Here is a 27,746-nt window from a genome sequence, read left to right on the forward strand (position 1 = left end):
AGTGAGAGGGAAAAAAGCCTGCTTTAAAAAGAGATAACTGAACAAACATTACTATTGGCTCTGGCAGAGTTTTCATTAGATATTTCCATTTTCTTTTTCTTACAACAGCAAATGGTTTTGACTCAAGAGGAGACAAATAAGCACACAGACCCTCAAGAAAATCTCCAGTGCCATCTGTTAGGAAGGAACCAACAGAAACAAATTGTTGTTCACATATATATATATATATATATATATATATATATATATATATATATATATATATATATATATATACACTCCTTTGGAAGACCTGTTTACTTTGTCTGTATAGTGCTCTGGGATGAGTATTGTTGGAAATTGGTGCTATATAAATAAACTGCATTGAATTTATTTTAGATTCAGTTTTCAACAAACACCGTAGAAAACCTCGAGACATCTGTTTATGTTGTCAATAGCTGCTCTTTCAAAATTACAGGTAAACTGACAGTAAACAAGCACAGAAAAAGAATAAAAGAAAAAAATTCTTACAAGAAATCTGCCAATGAAGTTCAGCAAGAATGATCAATTACTGAAATCTATGAAACAAATCTTTGTAAACTGGTGAATATTGATGGGGTGTTTTAGTGCACTGACATTACGGATTTTTTTACGGGGAAATAATATATAAAAATAAAATAATAATTTTATAAATGATGGTGGCATAACAGTGCTTGTAATTTCACACCTTCACTAATCCCCACTTCTGTAGGTTTTAACCATCTTCATTGGGTATAAAAAGGAGCTGTCAACAGCAGAACAACTTTTACTGATCATGCATCTAAAGTACAGCTTTAGAAACTGCTTTGACAAATGTGATAGAAAAATTACAATAAGGTCACATCTGCTAGTCATGTTATATGAAATGCTTATGAACTCTCACCAAAAGAACTATTTGGGTTACATGTAGAAGGTTGGAAGTTGTTTTCTACAGCTGCATCAGAACCAGGCTGTCTCGCCCCTTGTTGTTAATTCTTTATCTTTGGTATAAAACTCATGTGTTGTCTCTGCCTGACAGAACTTCTCATCCAGACCCGCTTCATTACTGATTGTCCTACAAGCTCTCTGTATTGTGCACAATATATGAATAAACCTGAGTGAGTGATTTCACCTGAACAGTGCTTGGAAATAATATTTTTTCCATGACAATTTGGTGCTGTGACCCGGATTCGAACTGGGGTTGCTGCGGCCACAACGCAGAGTACTAACCACATACGATCACGGCTATTGAAAGTACATTTCTTTGCTCAATGCATATAATGTACTGTATAGAAATATTATATGTCCTCTACAAATAATATCTACATCTATATGTATTAAGGAAGTTGTGCCATACTTGGTTTGGTTGCAGTCATAATTGTATTTTTGTTGAAGTAGACTGGCCTAAATGTGTTATATGATTTATGGAAATAAAACATAAATATAAAATAATGTAAAAATATACAGCTAAATAAATATTTGTAGATTTGTATAATATGTCAGATTAAAAATTTGTAACTTTTGGCTTTTTGAAAACTTATAAGAATTGATAGAATCTTTAGTTTTTATTTCTGATTGCATTATATCTGCTAAAATTAACCAAAAGAAAACCTGCAAGACAAAAACAAGATTGGGTCCAGAGTAGAACCTAGAGGAACTTCTTATGTAAGCAGTGGAGTAAAAAAAACACATCCCTAAAAAGATATCTGACATTTAAGAAGATGAAAAGGTCAAAGACTGCTTGAATTTTGTTATAGAATATGTACACTACAAGAGCTCTAGTTGTATTTCAGGCTTTCATGGCACAATAGTACATTTTGATCAATGTGTGGCTCATTTTCTAGATTTTTCAAACTGAGTTCAGTAAAAAGAGAGAGAACCAGCAATCTGTTACCATACGCTCAGTTTCAGGCAACACTTTTCATGTAGCATTACAATAAATAAACCAAGGTCAGAAGTGAGGAGATCAAATTGGATTTTCATGGGATGTTGCAGAGCTGCCGTTCAATAAAGCAAATAGATGCAGTTCAATGTGGGTTTTGTTAAGACCTACACGCTTGGCTCTGTGAAACTAAACAAACAAGATAAAAAACATTGAACAAAACCAGATTTTCCTGTAAGCTTTGAATTGTCAAAAACAAACCTTAAAACTCATTGAAATACACCCATTTAAATTAACATATTAATCAGCAAGCATTAATGTTGTGTACAAAAAACATACAACTCTCATCTCTCAGAATTTTGTTGTTCAATAATATCAATAATTTCTTCCTCCTACCTCATATGCAGTTTAATTCTTTCTGAATACATTTCAATCTGATGGGACCTCATGATATTTTGTTTAAATCAGTCAGTGAACAAATAAAAAGGCTTTCAGCTGCAGTTTCTGTCCACAAAGCATTATTATTTACAAGTAGGTCGCCTTTATGACAGGATTCCCCAAATATAAAACTGTAAATGTGCCAAATAACACAGCGAGCCACCTCAGGCAACGGAAAAGCAGACAGCCAGCAAGCAAACGAGGATGTAAATAATGAATACTTAAAATACTTGCATATTTGCTCTTGTGAGATCACAGTGTTTGGGGAGGATGTGTGTCTTACACTTTCTTTGGTTTGCTTTAGGAAGAGGTTTCTTTCCTGCGCTCTGTGATGCCAGGAAATTTCATCATGTCACACTAGTTTCCAAATGCATTTCAGAATGGCCTTATTCATTGCAGATTTATCAAAGATCAATACCATACCTTCAGGTATGAGTTTGGAGAAACTGGTGGCTGGTGTCGGAAAACTGAGTCAACAGCCCTTGGGAAAGATGATCCTTGTGTTTCACTCAGTTTATTCATTCTTTATTCTTTCTTTAGAGTCATTACTACATCTACACATGCATTATTTACTTTTACAAGAACTCTGATATCACTGAGATCACCTGACAGTTTACTGTAATCCTTTAAATAACACTAGAAAAGCTCTGTTCGATAAAATAGATGTAGAGTTGTAGAAATGTGGGAAAATGTAGTCCAACGAGAGTGAGATGAACTGACAGTCAGTGTAGAACAGTCTTTAAAATGCCAAGTCATTCTCAGTTGAATCAAGGAACTTTTCAACTTTATATTTTACTTTTAGTAAGCATAAATTTAAACTTTTAACTTTTAGAAATTCTTGGTTTGTATTGTTTCTTGGCTGCAACGGGAGCAACAGGAATTTATCATGACAACGAACGTTTGACTGACAATAGCGGCTTTTCTTTAAGCCTGAATAATGAATAAAACTATGTATTTTGCTTGGTCTCCATGTATTCAAGATAAAATAAAATAAGTTTATGTGTATGTTGTTCTTAAAATGTGAGAGCACTATGTTCTATGGGAGATTTAGATCTAATTCAGTGCATAGCATAATGTGTAGCTTAAATGTGCAGCACAAGCTACACATTGAATGTGCAGGTAAGCCAACAAGTGTCAAAGATGTTCTATTATTGAAGCATTAATAGTCTACAACTAGTTCATAATTGGTACATTGTTTTTTAAAGAATACTGGGAATTTCTTTAGGAATAAAACAAATCTGTTTATTTGATTTAACATGTTATAGATATATCCAAACATATTAAATAGAGGTGCTTCATGCTGGTCTAGTGCATTGGAATATGATGCATTTTGTATGGACTTGTTGTCTGCCTTTCTTCAGCACAGAATCATGGTGACACATCCAGCTGAGCAGCATTTCAGACCAGCTGGAAAAAGTGCCATTTATTCATTATATATTTATTTTCCAAATTTCCCCTCAGGGATTTTTGTGCATATTTTTGGTATAAGATAATAAGCAACTTATGGTAAATTACCACATCAGTTTTTGAAGGCGTACACATCATCAGAACAGAGCATTTTGCTAGAGGAACTTATCACAATTAAAACTGGCTAATATGAAAGCAACAACCTAAAATCAACACTTAAAACATAACAAGTAGCCCCTAGAGGTGCCGCAGTGTTAATATCAGCCTGAAGACAAAACAGAAACCCCATGTCCAGATTTGGTTTCAGCTGTGGTAATTTTTTATGTCTGTTCTCTGTAACTGTGAAATAGCTAGCAAAGCAAACATCTCTGAAACATGCATAAGTTCTTGATGTCATTTTTATGGCAAGCTGCAGCTAATGCCATACTGCAACATCTACAATCTATTCGGGTCAGTTTTACTTCTCAACCAAAAAATACCCGTATGTTTTATGTATGAATGTTTCCTTGCATGATAACATGCTTCCTGCATGTCTTTGTGTTTAAAATGAACACATTTCAAATTTTTAGACAACTTCATTTTTTAGCCAAGGTCTAAAGATGTCCAGATTCAGTTAAGGATGCTGAATCTGTTTTAAGTCTGTTTTTTCTCATGAAATTCTGTGTTTTTGAGGTGTAAACAAAGAAGAAAATTTAATTTTTGCGAAATATATCAATGTTATTGTGGACAGGATGTAAATAACCATTGTATTTCAAGATAAACAAATGCAACAAAAACATTTTTTTTTAGATTAATTTAAGTAAGTAACTTTTGGGCTATACATCTAGACATAAATCTTAGGGATACAACAAACTTTAGGAGTTTCGTAATAGTTTAGAAAGCTAAATTAAAATAAATAACATCTAACTGATTTTAATATTTGTCAAATATCAAATTGTAACTGCTGATATATTCCAAGGTTCATGACAACGTATTTGTTTACCATAAAAGTCATATAACTGTGTGGATGTTTTTAGTTGTTAGTTTCATATGAGAATTTAACATTTTTTTAAATATACCAGTTGATTAGTTAGTGTGAAATTATGCTAAAAAGAAATCAAATGTTGCATTTGGAACTAAACTTTTGTTACAGAGGATGCATCAAAGGAACTGGGATGAAAGGGAACTTTGAATGAAACGACAAATGACACACAATGTAATTTCTTGCAACAATAAAAAAAAACTTGTCTATAAATCAGATCTGAATTTTACAAATACCAGAATAAGTGGACCAGACACCCACATGCAAGCTATCTCCAAACTGATGTAAGAATGAATGCAGCTCTTATGTCTAGTGGACTGGCTGAAGCCAGAATTCGTCTGAAGTTCTGCTATTTTAAAAACAGACAGAAAAAATACTTTTTACTTAAATCTAAGTAGGCCATTAGTTAAGAGTGACTCCTGTGAAACTGCTGCAAGTAGACGGTGCACAAAAAATGGGTGTACTCGTGGCTTAGCATTGATGTTGTCCTCAGGACTTCAGTCGCCCTTTAGCTACACAAGGCTAGTGAAAGATGGGCCATCAATTATTTATAAGGTAGGGATACGAGGAGAGATAAGAGATGTACATTGGGGAAAAGAACAGAGGAGAGACAAGACGAGGAAGAGAGAGGGAGTGAAGGAAGGAAGATGGGGGGCAGCTGAAAAAATAAACACCCAAATGAGGGATGAGCCAGGAAGGAATGAACGGGAGTGTATCTAAAAACACTTTGAAGTGAAGATGATGCAGTAATATAACTGCTTTAGTCTAGATTGTAGAAGAAGTATTAGCAGCACAAAGACTGTACAATATGACTACAAGGAACACAAGGCAGTGTCTTCTGAGGAGAGGAAATAGCATAAAGAAAAATGCCTCTATTTAGTTGCTCCCTCCAAACAGTGGATATCCATTACCTGTGTCACAGATGTCGGGAACAGACAGCATAAGAATTGCAGAGAGGCAGATAAATGGAGATAAAAAAAGAGAAAATTCTATGATAATGGTCCCTGTAGGGCTCGTGTGGTCACATTATTTCAGTCTAAGAAGCCAAACTGCATAAAACATGACATATTTCATCTCCAGGAGTCATGGTACTTAAAGGAAAGAAAGAGATAGATTTTTGCTTTTACTGATTTATAGTTTCCTGTCTATAATGCAGATTGTTTCCCTGTGAGTCAAACAGTTTAATGTAAAGTGGGGAAATGCATATTTCACAGCAATCCATGCATGTGAAGTAATTAAAAGCACACACGATTATAAGTATATAAATATATAACTTGTGCATAATGGAATATCACAGGGAATAAGCATTAAACACATGCAGTACAGAAGCTGAATGGAAAAACTGAAATAGCTGAAATCTGTCGTTTTCAAAGCAATCCTGCTCCTTTCAGTGCTAATTAATATCTGCTGGTTTATAGTTTGAATTCATGGCCTGTAAAAAGGTTTCTCATTACCAAGACATCACTTAAGAAGCATTTCGGCAGAAAAGGGCCCTCTCAAGAGTTTCTAAATCTGATTGTAGCAATTCACTGATGGTATATTTCTGAACTGAGTGCTGCAGAGAGCAATGTTTAGACCACAGAAGTAGAACTCCAGTCCTTGAGGACAGGCGTCCTGCTACTTTTAGATGTCTCTTTGTATCACAACAACTGAATCCCATAATTAGGTCATTAATAGGACTCTAAAGCAGTGTTTCCCAACACTGGTCCTCAAAGCACACACATCTGCATGTCCCCTTGCTTTAGCACACCTGATTTCAATAGATGGCTGTCTAACATCCTCTTGCTGAACTGCAATCATTCGAATCAATTGCGTTAAAACAGGGAAACATCTAAAACATGCAGGGCAGTATTCCTAGAAGTGCAGGATAAAAAACCTCACTGCTCTATGTAACTTAAGTGAATGTGAAGCTTTGAAGTGTGCTGGGTTTGGGACACCTCAAAAAGTTGAAGGACACCGACCGTCGAGGACTGGATACCATACCATACCATACATGTAATCATTAACCTGCCACAACCAAGTGCTCCTTGCAAGATTCCAGACAGAGGGATAAGGCAATTAAGAGCAACCAATGGCCACTTGCAGAGACCTTCAAAAGATCTAGACTTAACAGATAAAGTTTATCCATTAAAACAAAACAATAAATGAAATCAGAAAAAAATCTATCTGCACACTCTCTTGCACGAGACTCCACTGCTTAAGAAGATAATGGTGAAGCTCATTTAAAGGTTACTGCTGATCGTTTGGACAAGACAATGAAATACTGGGAGAATATGATCTGGTCAGATTAAACTAAAATGTAACTCCTTGAAAATAACTGTATGCACCGTGTTTGAAAGAGGAATAGTTAACCCAAAAGGACCATACAGTGAAGTTGTTTTTCAGCACGTACTGGCAGAGAGGAAACTGAAGGAAGGATGACTTGAGAGGTTTACTGGGAACTTCTTTAAAACTACCTGAAGATGAAACAAGTGACAAGACTTCATCCAGAGAATGATCCCAAACACAAAACCAAAGAATCTTTCAAAAGTAAAGTTGCAAGAACAAAGACTTTATTCAAAATATGAATCTACTGAAAGTCTCAAAGAATAGGTAAGGCAAGGTAAGTTTATTTATATAGCACTTTAAAACAGTACCACTGACCAAAGTGCTGTACAATCACAAGATAGAATATATAAGACACTCTAATCACACAGAATACTTAGTTAGTGAAAACAGTTTACGGAGTTTATAGGAGTTAAAATCACAACCGAACAATGCATGTGGCTACTGTCCTCATGCAGGAGACACATTTGAAATGTTCATGACCCAACAATATAATAAAATATATTACAATAAGCCTGTTCAATACCGATTGCCTGTCTTATGTAAATTTATTGCAAATAACATATTCATGGATTATTTCCCCTTTTGATATGTATGGATTATTTGGGATATTCCTAACATCACAGGCTAATTTAATGTCAATAGCCTCACTTGAAATACATTTGCTGCAAGAACATTGTGTTCAACACTTATTTCCACCTGCTCAGAATCATACCAAGCGAAATATTTAAAACAAAAACAAAACAGAAAACATAACAAAAATATGTACCCGCTACCTCGTCTGTCCACTGTGTTCTTGCCCATTGGCAAGACTTGATTTCCTGCAAATGGTACCGTTTTATCTTTCTGCTGAGCGAGCCAACATTAAACTCCCTAGACATCGAACCAATTTGAACCAAAGTCAATGTTTTTCAAGGGCGCTCTTTTGGACTTTACACAGACTCTTTACTTTCCTCAGGTTACAACAAAAGCCTAACCCTTAATAGAAGGTATGCAGGACCGGGGTTTTATCCTTCCGAAGAATGAACATTTGTCGTGCCTTTGCCTCAAGACAGATTGTTCAATATCTGTAAATTTAGACAACTCTTCTCCTAAATAATCCCCTCAAGAGCCTAGTCTTAAATTTGTACAGATAATAAATGAGGCAAGCAAGTGTCAAGGTTTTAGGGCCTCTTTCTCTGACTTTTAATTCTTTACTCTGGGGCAGTAATAACATATGTTAATTATTAAAGCACTTGGCTCTCCCCTTTTAGAGACTAATCTCAGTCCTTTGCCGGGGTAAATCAATTGCAATTCAAACTCTTTTCCTTCCACTCCTTCTAATCAGTGCCTGATTAACACTTGGCATAGTTGGTAAACCTGAGTACACAATCAATGTCACTAACAGGAAGAAGCGGTAAGCCAGCAGAATCAAGGCTTTAAGAAATAATACCTGCAAGGATTTATCCAGAAAAGTATCATACATGTCAGACAGTTGCAAAAGGTCAAGGCTCATAATCTAAGAGACTTTGGGGTTCAGGATTTTACATGTTTAGTAAAGCCAAAAACTTGACAAAGATTACTATATCTTAATGTTGACACTCCAGAAATCTGTGTGAAGAAGGAAAAGGTTTGAATGTGCAGCCAAATTTCTCTTAAAGTTTTTCGCCTGCAGCTATTGGCATCAACAGGTGGATCTCGCTGTCATCGTGTGGCTTTAGGCTGTCAGCTGTTCAACATCAAAGCAGATCTATTTCTATCCTTTGACGTTTCATCACCTTTTAGCTGCTGCTGTTTCAGTCCTTGATGCTGGGAATGAGTCATGATGAAAACAAAATAAGTTCAAACCCCAGGAGACATTGCCTCAGAGTCTGGTTGGTTATTACTGAGATGGTGGTTTTATTTGGAAAATCCACGAATGACATCCATGAATGACAGGAGACAGCTTTCAGATTTAGCAAATGTTCAAAGACAGAGATGACTCAAGACTATGGTCCACAGATGGAGAAAAATATTATTTTTAGAGGTTCTGGGTTCAATCCTATTCATTTATGTTATGCAATTTATCTGTCATCTTCTTAAAATTGGTAAAATATCCTTAACATTAATATCCATCAATGTTGCCTTATGAAGTATAATTAAGTGATCAAGCAGAACTGCTGTTTGTGGCTTTTCTAATTGATGCAAAAAGTGATTTATACAAACAAACATATACACACACACACACCCACGCACGCACACACACACCCGCACATGTGTGTGTATACATGTATATACAGTATGTGTATATGTACGTATATACAGAGACGAAGAGACAGAGGAAGAGAGGGAAAGAGAGAAAAGTTTGGTTGCAAGAGCAAAATGTTCACATTTCACCACTCAGACAACCGAGAAAATTGCAAACTCAATTTTTTCAACCTAAGGTTTTGATGTTATTCCCACCTCCTGACACAGTGATGCAAACAAAGTGTTGAGAAGCTGTTTGTTGCCTAAATTTAGAGAGATAGTGTAAAAAATGTTTCTTAATGATTGGAAAGGAAAAAAATAGTCTGTTGATTTAAATTAGTTCGTGTGCTATATTCCTTCCCTTTCACACAAGTGTGCATAGAAACGTGAACACGAGACTGCAGTTTATAGCTTTTTAAAGCCTTTTCATTTTCAGAAGTATGAAAAGTTATAGTATTTACGTTAACTGAACATAAGATATTGCTGTAGGTCTTACAAAACAAAATCCAATTTATGTTTCCACCTTACATTGCTCTAAATTGCTCTCTGTGCTGTCAATTGCTTGCTATGCTGTCCCTAAATGCCAACTAAAATCTAAAAGCATCTGTAATAATCTAACACCTGCTGTTAAAATGGCAGAAAGAATTAGACTTGCTCATTTAAAAAGAAATAAACAGTCTCTCATTTCTATGGTAGTTTAACTTTGATAAAGACAGATGGAATACCAGCTAAAACAATCCACAATAACACATATTATACATAGACAGCATTAGTTACAAACTGATTAAAGTATTTAACTTAGATAGAATTCTCCTTTCATAGATTGGTTGGTTGCTCATATGGGAAAAGGATTGCACGATTAGTTTCAGCTACATTCAGAAAATCCCACTCTCTATACATACAAAGCACATCTGTGCACAGAATCGGGTTCTTCTACTCCAACCTCACCAGCACAAGCATAAGAAAGACCACAGAGCTGTTAGAGGATGTTGGGTACAAGATAATGGATCTGCACAAAGCCGAAATGAGCTACAAGACCATCAGCAAAAAGCTTGGTTAGAGAGTGATAAATGTTGGTGTGATTATTTGAAAAGATTTAGAAATATAAAATTATTGGTCTGGAGCTTCATAGAGGATTTTGGTTAATGGAGTGAGGAAGGTCATGAGAAAAGCTACAAAACACCATCTCAACAGTCAGGCACAAAGGGTGAAAGGACTCAATGAAGAGGTCAGTGGAGTGGCCAAAGAAAAATCACATTTTAATAAAAAAAAGATCAAGTATACATTGCTCAGATGCACCAGTTCAATTTCTAATCACTTACTTTATATAGCAGCAAACATCTTTAAAACCTTTACAAAGAATATCATATGAACCCATACAGAAGTATGCACTCAATTCAATTCAATTCAAACGCAAAGATAAATTCAAGCTAAAAAAACAACAACATCCACTTCAGTTTGATATTAGCCATTACGTTATGCAGTCAAATTCAGTTTTATTCAGAGAAAATCTGATTTATTGCCTTGAGGAAGCTGGAAGATTTAGAGTGTATCAGTAAAAACGAGTTTCAAACTCTTAGCTTAGATGCTTGCAGACCTGGTGACCAACTAAAAGGTTCTCTACTAAGTTCTAAGTTATGTTTATTGAAAGGTTAAATCCTTATTTAATTCATTAACACAAATGACCTTTTCACAGGTATGTAATATTTATTTTCTAGATTCATGGTGGACTTTTTTTTGTTTTTTGACATTACAACAAAGCTAAAATCAAACACGTTTAGACAAATTATTTTAGATAATAAGTCAAAATGGACATAATTGCCAATTAAAATGGAAGCTGTGTGTCTAAACTCCTTATTTGTTGATGCAAAACTAAATTAGTTCTCAAAACAATCAAAGAAAACACTGTTCCCAGTTTGGACTTGTGATTCTGCCTGGACCTGTCTACTGTAATATCACACATTTTATTTATTATTTTTCTAAAAGCATTTATGTTTTCCAATTTTGCTGAAAGCATCTCTCTGGTGTCTTTCTTTATTATCTTGACCTGATTGCAATTTAAATCACATATAATTACCACCTTAGCAATTCTCTGATATTATCTACAGCAGTTAAAAACTGCTAATTCCCCTGCCACTTTTATCCCAAGTCTTCACAAACAAATGTCTTGTCTGTTTGCTGATCATCTCAATTTGTCACTGGTATTAACATCGCCCTGATGTGGGTATGTTTTAGTAATGGGATTAGCCAGGGGTGTTTACCTAATTGCGTTTCTGCAGTCTGCTTGAAATGAAAATTTCCCAGGCTTGAAATGTATTCTGACAGCAGAGCTGCATTCTGATATCTCGACAATCGGAAATGTTTCGATGGCTGATGCCAGAATGTAAATGATGCAGAGCAATCACACTTGAGGCCTTTCAGTAGGTCACACGAGTGCTTGAAATTTTACTTGCATTTGAAAACAAACAATTCACAACATTTGCAATGCAATTTCCTTTTAAGGAAAATTGCACCATTTCTCATAAGTGTATAAAAAGTGGAAGCTAGCCAAGATGTGAAGACGAAAATGTGAAATCGTGACTGACACAGGAAGTTTGTTTTTCTTAGAAGAAATAAAAATGTTGATTGAAGTCACAGGAAAATTTGAATTTTAGGTACAGGATGAATTGATCAAATTCATTTCAAACTTCACATGAGCGTGGAGTTTGTTTTAGGGTTTTTTAATAGTTACCTTTTTAAATATGGTTTAAGCACTGGATAACAGGAATGCCCAATTCTCAGAAATGTCCTCAGACTAAATCCTTCAAGTATTGGTTTGAAGGATTTAGCAATAACATTCAATTCTTATGGGATTGGTTGTTACTGCAGTCACTTTTTGGACTATTATTATTGGGTTTATGCCAACATTTCTGTTGTACAAAACTATTTTATGAGTTGACATGTTTGCAATTTTAGTGGTATTCATTGAGCTTCATTCCTTGCCAACTATGCCTACCACTTTGTCGCTTCATGCCTTTGCAGTTTTGCTAGTTGTGGATCTACCAATCATTATGTACTACTATTAAAACTAAATTCTATGCATTTGTTTTAGCCCATTTATCGCAGTTATTAATGAAAATGTTTAATTACAGCACAAAAATCAACTGATAAGCAATGATTTAAATGCACAGGTAAACATAGGACATAGATTTATCAGCACTTCTCCTTGTAATTATGTATAAAACCATAAATAAAATGGTTTCAGATTCTTTACAAAATATATTTTACTAAAAAAACAGAAATTTATATAATCTAAACTTCAGATTGTTTTGTTGTTTTGATAATTTTATTTTGGACTATTTATTTGAGCTTAATTATTTAAAACAAAATAAAGTTTTATATTACTTTATTTTGCAACACAGAATAAGAAACATAGCCTCCATACCTCCTGTGTATGTAACTTTATGATTAACTTTGAAGGCACCACGAACCCTCCGGTTCACGGATTGGGTCCGCAGGAGATCCAGCATGACCACAGCTCCTTCTTCACATGACAACTCCATAACCTTACCTTGACTCACCCCAAAGCACATAAGCGGATAGAAAATCAACCCTACAACAGCCTGTGCGACAAGCCATTGAGCTGCAGAGGAAATACCTCATGCTGCACTGACCTAATGACAGCAGAGAGAGGTGAGAACACAAATACTCCTGGCAGGATGCGCTACACTGCAAAGGTTTGTGTTGTGGTCGTTTGTTAGCTTTTCTGCTTTTATGAGACAGCTGAGGCACAGGAGAGACAAGTGGCGTCATAAACCATGACCACTTTTGGTTTTAATTGCTTGAAACTATATAAAACTGTTAATCTGATAGGCTGGATCAATGCACTCACAGCTTTAGAAACATTTCAATACCTTTTCATTGTACAATGTGCATCACATGACCTGAACTGAACTGCTTATTTTAACAGCTAATGGTTGGGAAAAAATCTACTCAAGTGCAGTTTAAGTGGGACAATTGATGTTCAGCAATGTGATTTTTATTTTATGAATCATTCGACTCTTTGAGGTGTTAATTGCGACACATCATTGACCAATACAAGGTTATTCTTTTCCAAAGCCAGTTCTCCTAACTTCCCTCCATTTGATGGTCTCATTTATAAAACAAAACTTAGTCAGAAATTTGAAACATTTTGATCATAGAAGTTTAACTGTCCCTGAAATTTTCCTCTATAAATAATTGCATTTTAAACCAAAGGAACAAATTTAAAAGATTGCTCAGAAAAGAAAAACAGGGCTTTATTTAAATGTTTAATCTAAAACTCATGTTAATAATTTGAATCTATGTTCTGTTACATATTTTTCTATTTTTACAGTCTAATGTAAATTGTTCATTGCCAATACACCTGTATTGATCTTTCCAGTATGAATACTTTCTATTGGTTGGCTTTATTTCATTGTTGAATTTTTTACATTCCTACATGTCTCTAATGAGTTAGCACTTCATAAGAAGAATTACAATTAATACTTGCCCAGTGGAGACAATTTTTACAGTGAATATTTCTTTGCCTAACAAACAAAAGCATAACATGTAGACTATTAGAAGAATATTGACACAGTATATTTTCTAATAAATACTTTGTCAATATAGCTTATGAAAAACATAGTCATTATCTAGTTTGTTCATTGACAGGTATAATTCTTTTTGCGGTGGTAGTTCAGAGTGAATATACATGGAAGCTAAGAGTTTGATTATATGTCTCCTACAAAAACATAATATGAAAGAGAGTACAAGATGTTATTAATCTTGGCATTCTGTAATTCTTTCTGATTTCATTCTGCTCAACACACGCCTGCGCGGAAGGGCAGATGTTTTCATTAACTCACTCTGTAATTATTTCTCTCCTTAGAATTAAGTCGGTATTAACAGCCTGAGGCAACCTGACATTTTGTTTTCCCTACTGTTAATAATTCTAACACCTACCTAGAAAACAATTCCTTCACTTACTTTATTATGCTTTTTATGCTGTTTATTTATTTAAACAGATAAAATGTACATTTCATTAACCTTCTACAAAGAGCAATGCATGGTACGAGGTTATAGCAAGAAATGCTAATTTCCACTTGGAGTCCTTTGACAGATTTATGTAATCAGTATGATTTAAGAGATTATAAATGAGTGAAAAGCCAGTTTAGTAATAAAATTACATACATGTCTGGCAAGTCATTATTCAGATATCACTAAAACCAAGCAAACCAAACTACAAACCAGCAGGCAATGCTCAATTATTCGCCTTTATCAATACGGAATACAAATCAAGTTGTTTAACAGGTTTTTTAAAAACCATCTTAGTCTTTTCTTAGTCATTCACTTCTCAAAGATTAGTTTTGTGGTGTCAGGAACAATACAATTGTTGGGAAAAGCCAGAAGTGCTATTTGCCGTTTGCTGCAAGATAAGCAGAGGAAACAATAACTGACATTTTTGACTGTCATTAAGAACTTTGTATCCTTACGCATCAATATGAAGACATCATCTCTAAGGTAGTGGTGCCTCAGAGATAATGCGCCATGCTCATAGGAAGATAGGTGGCGCTAAATCCAGGATGATGCCGAGAAAAAAACTATTCAAGGCTGAAGAAGACTTAAAACAGTGGCAAGGCAAGTGAGCGAATACTGTTGGCAATATAGTGTATATCCAAAGCTGGTGGTTTCCATTGAGATGGTTTTAAATAAAAAAAATTAATATTTATTGTCAATGTTTTTTTTAAAAATTTTGACAATTATTTTATTTACAGACCTAATCTGTCTTTATGTTAGGGAAAATCTAAATTTGGTCTTTTTATTCTGTTGGGCATATTTTATGTAGATATGGAAAGATATTTGTTTTAAACTGCTAAAAACCTGTTGTCTCATCATCCTTTTGACATAAAAGGAAAACACCACAAGGCCATAAACCAACCCAGAGATGCTATTAAACATCAGTACATTTGTTTTCAAAACTCCCAACACTGCATTGCTTATTCTTATTCTATGTGGCACTTCAATCCACACTGGTTCCACTGAATTTAACTTTACAAGACCTTTTCATCATCCTTAGGAAACAACAAAGTGCAACAAACAGCAACAGTTTCAGGCTTCTGGAAGATCTGTGAGCTGCTTGAAGTAGCTTCCAGCTGCGACACTCAGCTCTTTATCAGGTCTAAAGCAGGTGTAATAAACCAGACCACTGAGCATGACCATCCCTGAAGCATGGGATAGTGTTCATCAACATGCATCTACTGTTGCACTCAGTTTAGGTTACAGCATCTAGAAAAAAGAACGCACTGGCATTTGCTTTTACTCTGCAGGCCCACTTCCAGGATGTAACGGTGGTGTTAGTGGGGGGTAAAGAGAGAAGGGTCTAGATAATCTCAGATAAAGAAAGGCTCTGAAAACCAAGTGGTAGATAAAAATCAAAGCAATCCTAGAGGGGACTGAAATAGTATTTTTCTTCTTGTAATCTGATATAGCAGGATTGGAATTCAGCTCAATAAAATGTTTTTCTATTATCGGATAATAAGCTGATACCTCCGGGTATTTCGTTTTGCAGATATTGTAAATTTTAACCTTTTGTCCCCTACTCAACAAATAAAGTACAGGGCATTAGAAATTGAGGATAGAAATAGAGGTTTTGAGTATTTAATATCAAAATATTCCATCAGGAGAGGTGCTAAAGTGGCACTATAGAGCAATTAAAACACAATAGAATGAGCGCTTCCCACTTGTGCCAGGAACCGGTACATTAAAGTGGGGGCTGCATCCCCCCCTGTGACATGTGAAGGGTAAAACAGCTTCACAGAAACGTCTACAACAAAAATATAGTATTTTACAGTTAAGAGATAGTACTAAAAGTGTTTTTTCTAACCCATTTGTAGAGGAGAAATGAAATAAAAATAGCACTTCTGAAACTAAAGCACCACTTGTTATAGGTTGCATTGGTACTAGAGCACAGATGACTGATACAAGATGTTTGACAAGGACCTAATAATGGCTACCATGAGTAAAAATTGCAGACTTGTTAAATTCAATCATGTGTTTATGGATTTTTGCAGTTTGGCAATCTTTAAGGCAGAAAGTTATTGTAGTAAGCTTGTTTTGTTAAGTTTAGTAGTGATACTGCTGAGGTACGGATGCTGTCAGTGTTTGTTCCAGCACTGACAATTATTAGCCACCAAGATAAACATTCCTCCAGCTTGGAATCAAATGTTTTTGCTGCCAGCAAAGGCTGTGAAAAGCTAGAGAAACAGTGAATAAACATGGTGGAGGAACAATGGTAAAAACTGTTAGTACTATAAGTCTGAACTTTGAGTAAAGAAAAGAGCTGAATCCAACCTTCAACTTTCCTCTGTATAGTGTTTGACTATATATACTTAAAGGCAAACTATTTTCAGTGGGAACTTGTAAATATAAAAATGCATTTGATTACTTGTATAACATAAGGCAATATGCATTATTGGCTTGCTTACTCCTCTGGGATTAGTCATTTCCTCGCTTGGAGGAAGAATGGAGGACAACATTAGCAATTTGAATTTTTAAGCTCCAGCTTAAAATATCAACTCACATGACTCCAGAAACTTAGGATTATTATTTGTTAAGTCAGATGTTGAAAAGGATAATGCTGAATACATACGGTAAGCTCATCTGCAGTTATTAAACTTTTTAACTGGCATTTCTGACAGTTTGCATCTCATTAGTTCAGTCCATAATTCTGGACAACATGATTTTAAGTGTTTAATTTGATAAAATACAGAAAAATACATTGTTAAATACAAGTAAATTTTTATTTATCGCAAGAGTTAGCTTATTCAAGTTTTGAACCAACTGGTTTGGGGTTTAGGCTCAGGTAAACGCATTCCCAGACCCAACTTCTGACTTAAGACGTGCAGAGCAGGGGTCTTCACGGTTACAAGAAGGTTGTGGGTTTTATTTCAGCCTTAGCTGTTTTCGCACAGTTTGGTTCCTTACACTGTCTAAAACCCTAATTGTTAGGTTTACTGGTCACTCTAATCAGATCCAGATCTCTGCTGGACACATAATCACTGAAATGAGGAAAACTGAGCTCATCACCCCAACTCTAAAGTATTTATAACGGCTCCCTGTATCTCAATAAATAGACTTTAAAATACTTTTGCTGGTTTATAAATCACTGAATGGCAACCAAAGTACATTAAAGACTGCAATATTAGTATTTAAGTCTACTCAGGTCTTCTGAATTAAGTCTACTTTTCAGAGTATCAGAACCAAACATGGAGAAGCAGCATTAAGTTTTCATGCGCCACTAATCTGGAACAACGCTCCAAAAAACTGCAAAAATGCTGAAACCCTGCGTTCTTTTAAATTAAGAAAAGCCATTTGTTTAGAGTTGTGTTTGAATGTTCTGTGTTTAATAATTGAAATTGCCCTGATCAGATTGGTGTGAAAAATGTCATATATGGGTCAATAACGTCATAACTGAGTCACCTTTGCCTGCTTTGTGAATGTACACTACTCTTCAAAATCTAACCAAGCTGATTCACCTTAATCTTTAAAAAAACGTTGGCTGTCTCCCTCAAACAAATGTGTAGATATAGGAACAGTTTTACCATGCAATGCAACATTCACGTACATTCAAATAATTACCCCCAAACAATTTTTTTTCTTGGGTTTTCCCTTCTGTTCTGAAATGCTATCAGACAGTCTAAGATTTGATAAGGTTAAAAAAATGAGCTATTTAACATATATCATATGTAGGCACAATAACTGGTATCTGATAAAGTTATCTTGGTCCTACCAGACTTTGAAACTGTTCTTTACAGAATAAATTTTGTTTCCAGTTCTTCCAGCAGTTTCCAAAGTAGAAAAAAAATCTCAAGGGGACTGTTCAGTTCCTGCTGTTTAAAAAAGCACATCAGACAGTCCCTGTAATGGCCACCCATTCTTTACAGTGATGGATTTCCCACAGTGCAACAGCTCAGCATACCTTCCACAACTTTTTACTGTGTTCTGTCGCTAATCGCCCCCTGGGTTGAAAAATAATTTATTCAGGCTCTGAAAAATGAACATTAAGGAACACATATACTAAGAGAAAGTTTTGCTGTAACAAAGACGGACATTTGTTGAAGGCTGAACAGAGCTGAGTGGATGAATAGAAAAAATAACAACACAAGAAAAAAGTTAGTTACATCATCAAAGACAAAAGGCTTTGGAAATAACATAAATTAGGCAATTTATATAATAACGTAAGAATTGTAAAAGCTAAGAGATAAAAGCAGGAACAAAGTGAATGTCTAAGGAGCAAAACAAAGAAAGACTTGAAAAATAACAAAGTGGGCTGTTATTTATCGAAATACGCAGTAAATTACAGCAGTGTTGGAACTGGCCTCAGCCTTTGTGGATAACAAACTGTCTTAAAAAATAAATCATGTAAAAGAGGTAGATATAAAATAGCTAGTGATTATTTCTTTTATATATACTGTGTATATAAATATATATATATATATATATATACTGTATATATTTGTCATAATACCATCCTGCCTGACTACTTGAATTACTCTAATAGTAAATTATTCAACAGTGATTTAATTTAAACTTTATAACTCATTTTGATCTCAGTCAAAATGGGTGATCATGAATTTTTTGGATGCAATACACTGAAGATGAACTATTACTTAAATCATTTAACGAGGTTTTGAAAAAACACACACACACACACACACACACACACGCACACCTCCACACACACGCACAATGAAGTAAATGCTTTGCTAAAATTTAGCCAAAGGCAAAGGAAGCATGTATACGAGGGCCCAGGGAAACCATGGATACCAGGAATATTCTATATTTACAATTTAATTGTTATTAATCATGTTGAATTGTAGATCAGAAAAATGAAAATGTTTGTAAATATTATAGAAGTTATTAAGAAAAATAAAAGAGCACTTCTGGAAACCTGGTATTCTTCTTAATCAGGAAGATGCATTCATTAATTACTTCATTATAATACATAACAAGTCTAGCTATTGAATGTATGCAACAATTTATAATGCTGATTTAGTTTTTTTTAAGTTTCAAATAGTGTTAGGTCTATTACCTGACATTCTCGCTGGACAAAAATAAGAACACAGAGAGACGGTTAAATTTCTTACAATAGAACGGAGAACTCCTTATCTCTGCCTCCGGACCAGTTCTAACGTGCTTCTTTGCAATTGCATATTTATTACATTGAAGTGTGGTTTAAGTTACAAATCATTTGCATAGAAGGTGCGCTCAAACACAAAACACAACTGACAACACAGGGTCAGTAACAAGTCACTACTTAAACAATGGTGTCATCCTGCATTTCCAGTTCCCGAGATTCTCTGGGTCAGCTCCCGACCGCCTGTGAGTCGTAAACATCAGTTCTCGTGTCCCTTTAGGTCATAAAACTTTGACCCTTAGTCTTTGATGTTCTCTCCTGTTAGGTGTCACTCTTATCTCCAGGCCATCTGTCTCCCAATTCGGCTTGCTTCCTGCTGCTAAAGGCACACACACTCCAAGAGCAGACCATAGATTCTCACAGTCCTAAGTATTTATATTTGTAATTAAAATAAAAACCTATCAAATAGATATCTTATATTATAATTCTGATATTGTAAGTAAGTGTGTCCTTGTAAGAAGGAATTCAAATTAATTTCTTAAATAATAACTACAGAGAAAGGACCACCAGTCATGAAAGCTGATGAAATTACAACAAAGAAAATTGGAAACTGCAAACATCAATTGCCATGGATCAATGGGAAAAAAATAATGATCATATTACAATAGTGAATCACTTAGCAATTAAAACTTGTCTCAAAAAGCAACAAAGCACAAGTATGTCTTAGATTATTAATGGTTTAAAACATTTGACCAAAAGTAAGTAAAAGAGTAAGGTAATGAGTTCCTCATCTAGGTTGCCATGGCCCAAAACTGTTTAAATCTGCCTCAGAATTAAAGACTTACATTTTCAGACTTCTGTGAACCTAGCTATAACTTATTGCCAGACATCATTAAAGATGCTCCTTTAATGCTAATCTTAGAGCTATTGTGCACTTTAATCACCATACTTCACTTGAGTGACTTGAATGATCTATATTTATTGTGCAGAAGATGAACAAAGGTTTTAGATTGTTGTCTTGTGAGTTTGTGATGTTATTATAAAATAGCAAACAACAGGAAGAGTGATCTGAGGTTTGGAAAAACTGTTTATAATTACAAAGCATACAAATAAAAATCCAAGTTTGACTGTAAAATACCTTCATTTAACTTTCTTATCATTGCTTTCGGACAAAGCTCCACTACTCTGTCCTTCAGATACACAACCACAGTCCTCATGGTACAGTGATTCAAAGAAAAACTTACATTTATCATAACAGTGAGACTTTGCAAATTAACATTTGAAAAAGCCAAATTCAAAATCAAACTTTTGACTCAGCAACGGTTTGGAGAACAAATTTGCACATAAAAGCGCCACAGCTTTCATGATTGAGAAAAGATTGACTGGTCATCTTTTACACTTTTAACTATAATCGGTTTGCATTGGGGAAAATGGATCATGCTAAACGTTGGAAAATTATAAAGCCAGTGATCCTGACGTTTTGTACCAAACATTAAACATGAAAGGAGGATGATCCTGCATCTCAAAATCCAGAACGAACCACTGCTACAGGTGCAAGCTGGAGGTTTTGCATGTGGGCTTCACAGTGGCCCAACCTAAAAACTGTTGAAAATCTGTGGATGGACATCAAAAGAGCAGCACATGCAGAGCAGCCAAAGAGACTAACAGAGAGGCTTTTTGAAAGAGGGTCTGTGAAAATCTTCCAAGCTAGAAATGGAGAAAAATCAGCTTGCAACAAAAAGCTTTGACAAGCTGTGATATGGACCAAACAAGAGCAGGGCATACGTTTACTTGGCAACGATGTTTGCTATTTTAAAACTAAAAGATGAAAATAAAAAGTAGCCTTGCTTGAAACTTAAAAGGAATGCGTCATCCTGAGCTTTAGACCTCTGGAAATCAAATGTGAGTTCTCCTCAGCCATAATAAGCCCAGTTGTCTGTTTTTCTGTTAAAGCATTGTGGGGGACCTTTTAAAGACGGTCTCTCATGTTGTGATGAGATCTCACATTAACTATAATGGTAAGGCATTTTGACAGTTAGGCATGATGCAATGAAGGAGAGGAAAGTTTTTACAAAGTGAAATAATATACAAATAAAAATATGAGAAGTGCGGCATGCATTTGTATTCAACCTCTTTTACCTTAATACTTTAAAATAAAATGCAGTGCAACCAACTGGCTTAGGATGGGGGTATTATGTAAAATCAACTTTTTTTTAACATTATATTTTATTGTAATATTATTCACTCATCAAAAATCTAAGTAGAGGATACATACAAATTGCTATGTGTGGAAGAAAACCAACATTGCTCATCACCCTGAACACATCATTAGGGCAAAAAAAAAAATCTAAATATGGCAGTAGCATCATTCTGTGCTTTTCTTTAGAGTAGGACAACGAAACTAAAAAAGCTGTTAGGGGTTGTCCAGCATGACAATGACCTAAATTTGCAATCAGGGCAACAATGCAATGGACTAAACATGTGGTTCCCAATCCTGGTTGTCAGAGTCCACTGGCCTTCATGCTTTAGGTGTTTCTCAGCTGCTGCATACCTGATTCATATAGATGGGCGATTTACTGGTTGGCATGCAAAGGAGGTAATGAAATCATTTGAAACATGTGTGCTAGAGCAAAAACACATGTAAAACAAATAAATTGTGGGCACCGAGGATCAGGATGGAGAACCTCTGGTCTTAATATAACCAAATTCATGAATTAGAAAGACTCAGTCAAAGCCCAGGAATAAATCTAATTGATAATGTGATGCAATTCTTAAACTTCTAGATCCTCTATCCAATCTAATCTTGGGCTATTTTGTAAAAAGTAATGGTTTATGGTGGTGTAAATCTGGGAGATATCCCAAAAGACTTGTAAAAAGTCAAAAAGACCAACTTTAGCTTTAAATGAAGCATAAATTAGTTCTTTAAAGTGGATTGAATACATAAGCAGGCCAAACTGTTTATGTTTGGTGTTTACTTGAAATCATATTGAAAGGCATGTTTCTCTCTTCCATTTCACAGTTGTCATATTTTACCTGCAACTGTCACAGGAAAACCCCCACAAATAGAATGGGGTTTGTAATTGCAACTTAATACAATGTGATCAAGTTGAAGGGGTATGGAAACTCAGCACTGCAAACCATAAAGAAGGTCTTTAAAATTTGCTTCACATAAAACATGAAATACCTGGTACTACTAAAAGTAATGAAGTGTAAAGGAATCAATTAGCAACTTTTACAAAATCACTCTCTTCCCCTCTTCCCCTCACAGAGGCTGAGTGTTATTTAATTTATATGTCATATAAATATTTTTGAGTTTTATTGAATTTGCAAAAACCTAAATTTTCTACATATAATAGTACATATGATTTTCAGTCCTACATGAAATATTGTGTGGGATTATATTTTTAAATCAATCTTGATTAATAAATTATTTCACACCTCAGTTGTGCACCATTCCCTTCTAAAACCTTCTAATCCAATTAATGCTGTCACATACCCCAAGTGAAGACTGTCCTTGTTTTATTCTTTTACATTGAGAAACAGAAAGGAAAACTGTCTATTCTATTTAAAAGTCACACAATCTTGGTTTCTGTCTTGAAACTAGTCCACAAAGCAAAGCATTCAAAGGAATGAAATGCAATGCTTACTCATCCAGTTCATTTTAACTTCCCCTTTCTTGTCTATTTACAAGAAAAATAGCAGCTAAAAAAAAAAATCAACCAAGATTCCTAAAATTTATTCACAAGGAAAAGAAAATTATTTACTCATGACAGTGACCCAGTGACACAACAATCCCTTAGCTCTCACGATATTACAGAAAAAAATATTGCCAAGTACTTTCACTAAGCTTTTTAGGAAGCTTTTTGAAACTCAGCTCTGCTCCCAGAGTCTTCAAAACCTCCTCACTGTGGAGACCGATGATTTTACATGCCACATTCAATCTGAGAAGTGAGCAATCTATGTGACCTGTGAAGGGCAGAAACCAGACAGGCCTCTTCCACAGCAATATTCCTTCTCATGTCGAGGCAGAGAAAATGATCACATGCAGCGTCAGAGTAATCAGGGTGTCTTACCTCATCTTGGTATATGAAGAAAAGCATGATGGAGATAATTTCCAGGAAAAAGATAAGCAGGAGAAGGATGAAGAACTGTGAAGAAATGAGAGAAAGACTTTATGAGACATTATTTTAACAATATGTGAAAAACATCTTTTGGGGATAACAAACATGTGCCAAAGCAGAAAAGTTAGGACCATAAGAGCGAACAGAACAGAATGGCTAGGTGATTTACAGTTGTCCTCTACACACTTTTGAATTTGTAAAAGGAGTCACATTTTATTCTCCACCAGTCCTCACCAACCCTGCCTCACTTTAGTGGCGAGGTTAAGCTGTTTGATAGGTCATACATCTTCCTGCAGGCTCATTTGAGTGTTTAAAACAGTTACGAGCTCATCCATCAACTCCTGTGCTTCAGCACAGCTCTGATTCTCACAGATACAAGATGACTCACCGAGCACAGAGGAGGAAAATATTTCCAGAGACAACAGTACAGTTTTTCCAAGGGGTCACTAAATGAACTCAGCGTAAGGATAGTATCACCAAAGTCTCTACAAAAAGAACTACGTATCAGTTTTGAGCTCGAAGAGCCCAGGTTGCAGGTTGGTTTACACAATATTGAACCAAGCTGTCAGAGATTTTCTCATAACTGTGTCAGTAATTTCTATCCTGGTTTATGAATTATTGAGAAATAATTATGCAATCACTACTCTGGTAGCAGCATTGGCACCTCATTCATGATGTGTGACCAGCATGCATTGTCAAGTCTTAGTTATGAGAGACTTTGAAGCAGGATCTTCCATGCTGACCACATGCTGAGACTGCTACATTGTCACACCCACATCAGTTGGCAGCACTCCAAGTAATTTATTGTAGCGCTCATCTGATGTGGCAGAAATGTGATTCCCATCACTTCCTTGGTCCAACTGCATAGAAAAGGATCTAGCAGATCTGCTGTAATGAACAATTCATTATCCCCACACAATTAATGCAGTGACACGATCAGGTCCTCAGCACATGCAGATTGGTATCCACTGTGCTCCCCGTGGAATAGGAATTCCAGCACAGACACCGAATTGCCCCTAGACTGGTTGCTGATAGACCCAAAGAAAGCAAAACATGTTTATAACACTGTCTGTGATGGGAAGCCACACAGGGTAAGATCTGCACCTCACCACAACCTTCTTTCACTTTCGTTTACTTTGTATTTTAAATGTATCACTCATTCTCCAATATATTAGCTTATTTTTCCATCACACCCGATAATGTCTATACGGAGTGCACACATATCAACAGTGGAAGGTCAAAATTCAAAATTTTATGTTATATTAATATCTTTCTTTGAGTTATCTGAGTGTTTTCACTTCTCCCTCCTGGGTGGCAAAATGTGTGTTAAAGGGCTGAGATTCCTGAAGTGCTGCTGACAGCCTCAAAGGACCAAACCACATGCTTCATTTCTTTTATTGAACACCTGTGTAAGTGTTGGATTGTGAAATATTTTTCATACTTTTGGGTTAAATAAAAATCCACTTTTTGAATTAAACACCAGTGTCCTCCATGCTGTACTGCCTGGTCCTTGACACTGTCCAAGAGATGACCTGCTATTGTATTTAGTAATGATGGAAGAAAACAAATGAGCAGTGAATGGGTTGTGACACAATTATACATTTGGAGGTAAATTAAAAAAATTATTTTTTAATTAAAATACTTATCTGAATTCGTTACCCACAGTTAGACTGAAACTGAAGGTGACGATGCATGTATAGGACTGAGTGTCTCACTCAGTTAAAAAGCTTTTATTTTGTTTCACAAGAAATGCATTAAGGTGAAAAAACAAAACAAAGCAATCTTGCAGAACATGTGTAGTGTTTTAATCAACATAAAATGCTGGAACCTTGAAATAACCATCTCTCATGCTCCCAATAATCCTTACAACAACTGAGCTCAATAATCTAACATAAGACAAAGACATAAGTTGTGTGACTGTAAAACACATTTTGGATAGAGTTTGTTCAGTGTGTGGCATACACACAGTTGATCTGTATGATTTGAGAATTGATGAGTGTGCAAAATATACTCTGAGGTTCAGGTCAAAATGTAGAGTTTTAACAATGATTGCAGGAAAAATTCAAGAAACAATATTACACCGTAGATGCCGTATGTGAGCAAAACTGGACCACATGCAGAATACAACAAAGAGCTTATTGAGAGAGCTCTTTATTTCAAAAAGGAAGAAAAAAAATCAAGCCAAAAAATTCTGCCAAGGCAACCATTCAAAGTGATACAAAAAGGAAACTGAACAGGGTGAGAAAACACAAAGGGAACAGTGAGAATCTGACAAAGAACAGAGCCAGCTGAGGAGATTATACAGTATATTGGTGGGTGATGACTTGGCAGCAGTAAGAAGATCAGGGAAGTTGAGGACAACTAAACACTACGCCACAAAGAAACTGAACATGAATACACAAACAAGTCTCAAACATTAAGTCAAGCAGCAATTAACTTTAACAGGTCCTAACTAAAATTAAGTTTGATGACAACTTAACAAGTTTCAATTTATTAAAGTGTTTATATTGTATTTTTGTAATGACTAAAAGTAGTTTAGGTGTGATTTATTAACATTATCATACAGCACCATTTGTTTCATAGTCATACACATGAGGTTGTCAGAGAAAAAAAGACCCAGTACTTATTAATAATTCAGGCCAGTTTGTAAGGACAAACCATTTTCTCAAGCTGTATTCTAAAAGATTATGTGAAGTCCATTTGTTCATCTGACACATTTGAAGACCATAAAAAAGACATAAAAGCAGTATCTGTAGCATAGCCCTAGCTATTCAAATTCACAGTGAACATGGTCATATTTGTGCTATGATTAAAGCAGTTTGTTTCAGCTGATGCTGAGAATATTTATTTATCAATACTCATAAAGCTTTTTTAGTGTAACTTCTGTTTAAACAACTTTGTTCTACCACAGTGAGTCTTAAAAGACTAAATCTCAAATGCTTAACATTTCAAATAATTTAAGTACAACAAGAACCCAAGCGGAACCCAGAGGTTGTTATTAGTTCTAAAAATAATTTAGTTAATCACAGTTCTAATGTAAATAAGTATGTATGTATTGCTGTTTATGTTTGGAAAATTTTGTTCACCTCTTTTTGAATTCCTGGGAGTTTGGAGACCTTGGTTGTTGTTTTCACTTTCTTATTACAAATGCTGGAGTAGACACAAATATATATTTCCTTCATTCATTTTCCTTTGTGAAGCATTATTATTAGCTAAATATTTATGTAATTTTATTATAGATTTATTGACACTGGTTAGACTTGCAAGCAAAAATTCATTGAGTTCCTCTCAACTTGCAACTGGTAGCACCTTCAGATACTCTGCACTCCATGTCTCTAGGCAGGATTCACTCCATCAGGAGATGTTTGAAATAGTGTGTAAACCACACCACCGCATGGCATTGATTGACTCACAAGGTGACAAGTGATACAGAGTCAGTTAATCAGTTGCTACTCTGTTTGAGAAATCTATAACTGAAGGTAGCTTAAAGGCAACCTGCATGTGGTTTTGTAAACCTGTAACTGACTTACAATACTCCCCCTACTTTTTGTTGCTGGTAAATAATAAATCATTCTTTTTGCCCACCCATTATGAACTATTACTTTCCTTTTTGTCCTGCCTGAACTGAATAGCCAGAATTACAACAACAGGGTAGCTGCAGACTTTATGGTATTTTGCAAATAAAGCTGTTAGAAAAAAAAATTGTGTTTAAGTAAAATAATATTACAGTTGCAACAGTGAGACAAAGAAGCAGGAGATCATAAAAGTGGATTTCTCGTGTTTCAAGATGTGTTTTAGTCTTTTTCTTTTTTTTCAAGGGTATCATGTCATTGTGTCCTTTGTGTATTCCAGACTTTTCCTTGACAGTGGATTTGACTGTTGCTACTTCACAGGACTGGCATGGAGCAGGGCTGTCAAAGGCCCCCAAGGTCTTTTTGGCTGCCCCTGCATGAATGAATCACTTCATGTGGAAAGGATGAAAGCCTCAGTGACAACGCTGCAAGGCAAGAGAACAACTAGGTAACAAGACAATGGCAGCGTAAAACCCACGCTGTGTTTGACTCACCCGTGATCTTTTCAGATGCTCTTAAAAAAAGACAGAAAAAACATTTGAAAAGATATTCTAATATCATCTCAGGCTTTTCTTCTGTGGAAGAAATTTTCCGGTGTTTGAGTTAAACTATAGACATACAGTATGCTCTAATGTGGTTTTAA

At 35.3% G+C, this 27,746-nt stretch overlaps 1 protein-coding gene across 4 annotated transcripts in view; it reads right to left on the bottom strand.

Moving 5' to 3' along the window:
• The window catches only part of tspan4a (tetraspanin 4a), a 171,504-nt gene that overhangs the window by 24,847 nt on the left and 118,911 nt on the right, over positions 1 to 27,746 (bottom strand). For 3 of the 4 annotated variants that reach the window (XM_028015197.1, XM_028015198.1, XM_028015195.1), the window contains one exon: positions 23,484 to 23,558. The exons of the other annotated variant lie outside the window; for it this stretch is intronic. In XM_028015197.1, the coding sequence (XP_027870998.1) occupies positions 23,484 to 23,558 (75 nt within the window). The remainder of the gene's footprint in view (positions 1 to 23,483; positions 23,559 to 27,746) is intronic. 4 annotated transcript variants of the gene reach the window in all.

Source organism: Xiphophorus couchianus, chromosome 4, assembly GCF_001444195.1.
Source record: "Xiphophorus couchianus chromosome 4, X_couchianus-1.0, whole genome shotgun sequence".
Lineage (NCBI taxonomy): Eukaryota > Metazoa > Chordata > Actinopteri > Cyprinodontiformes > Poeciliidae > Xiphophorus > Xiphophorus couchianus.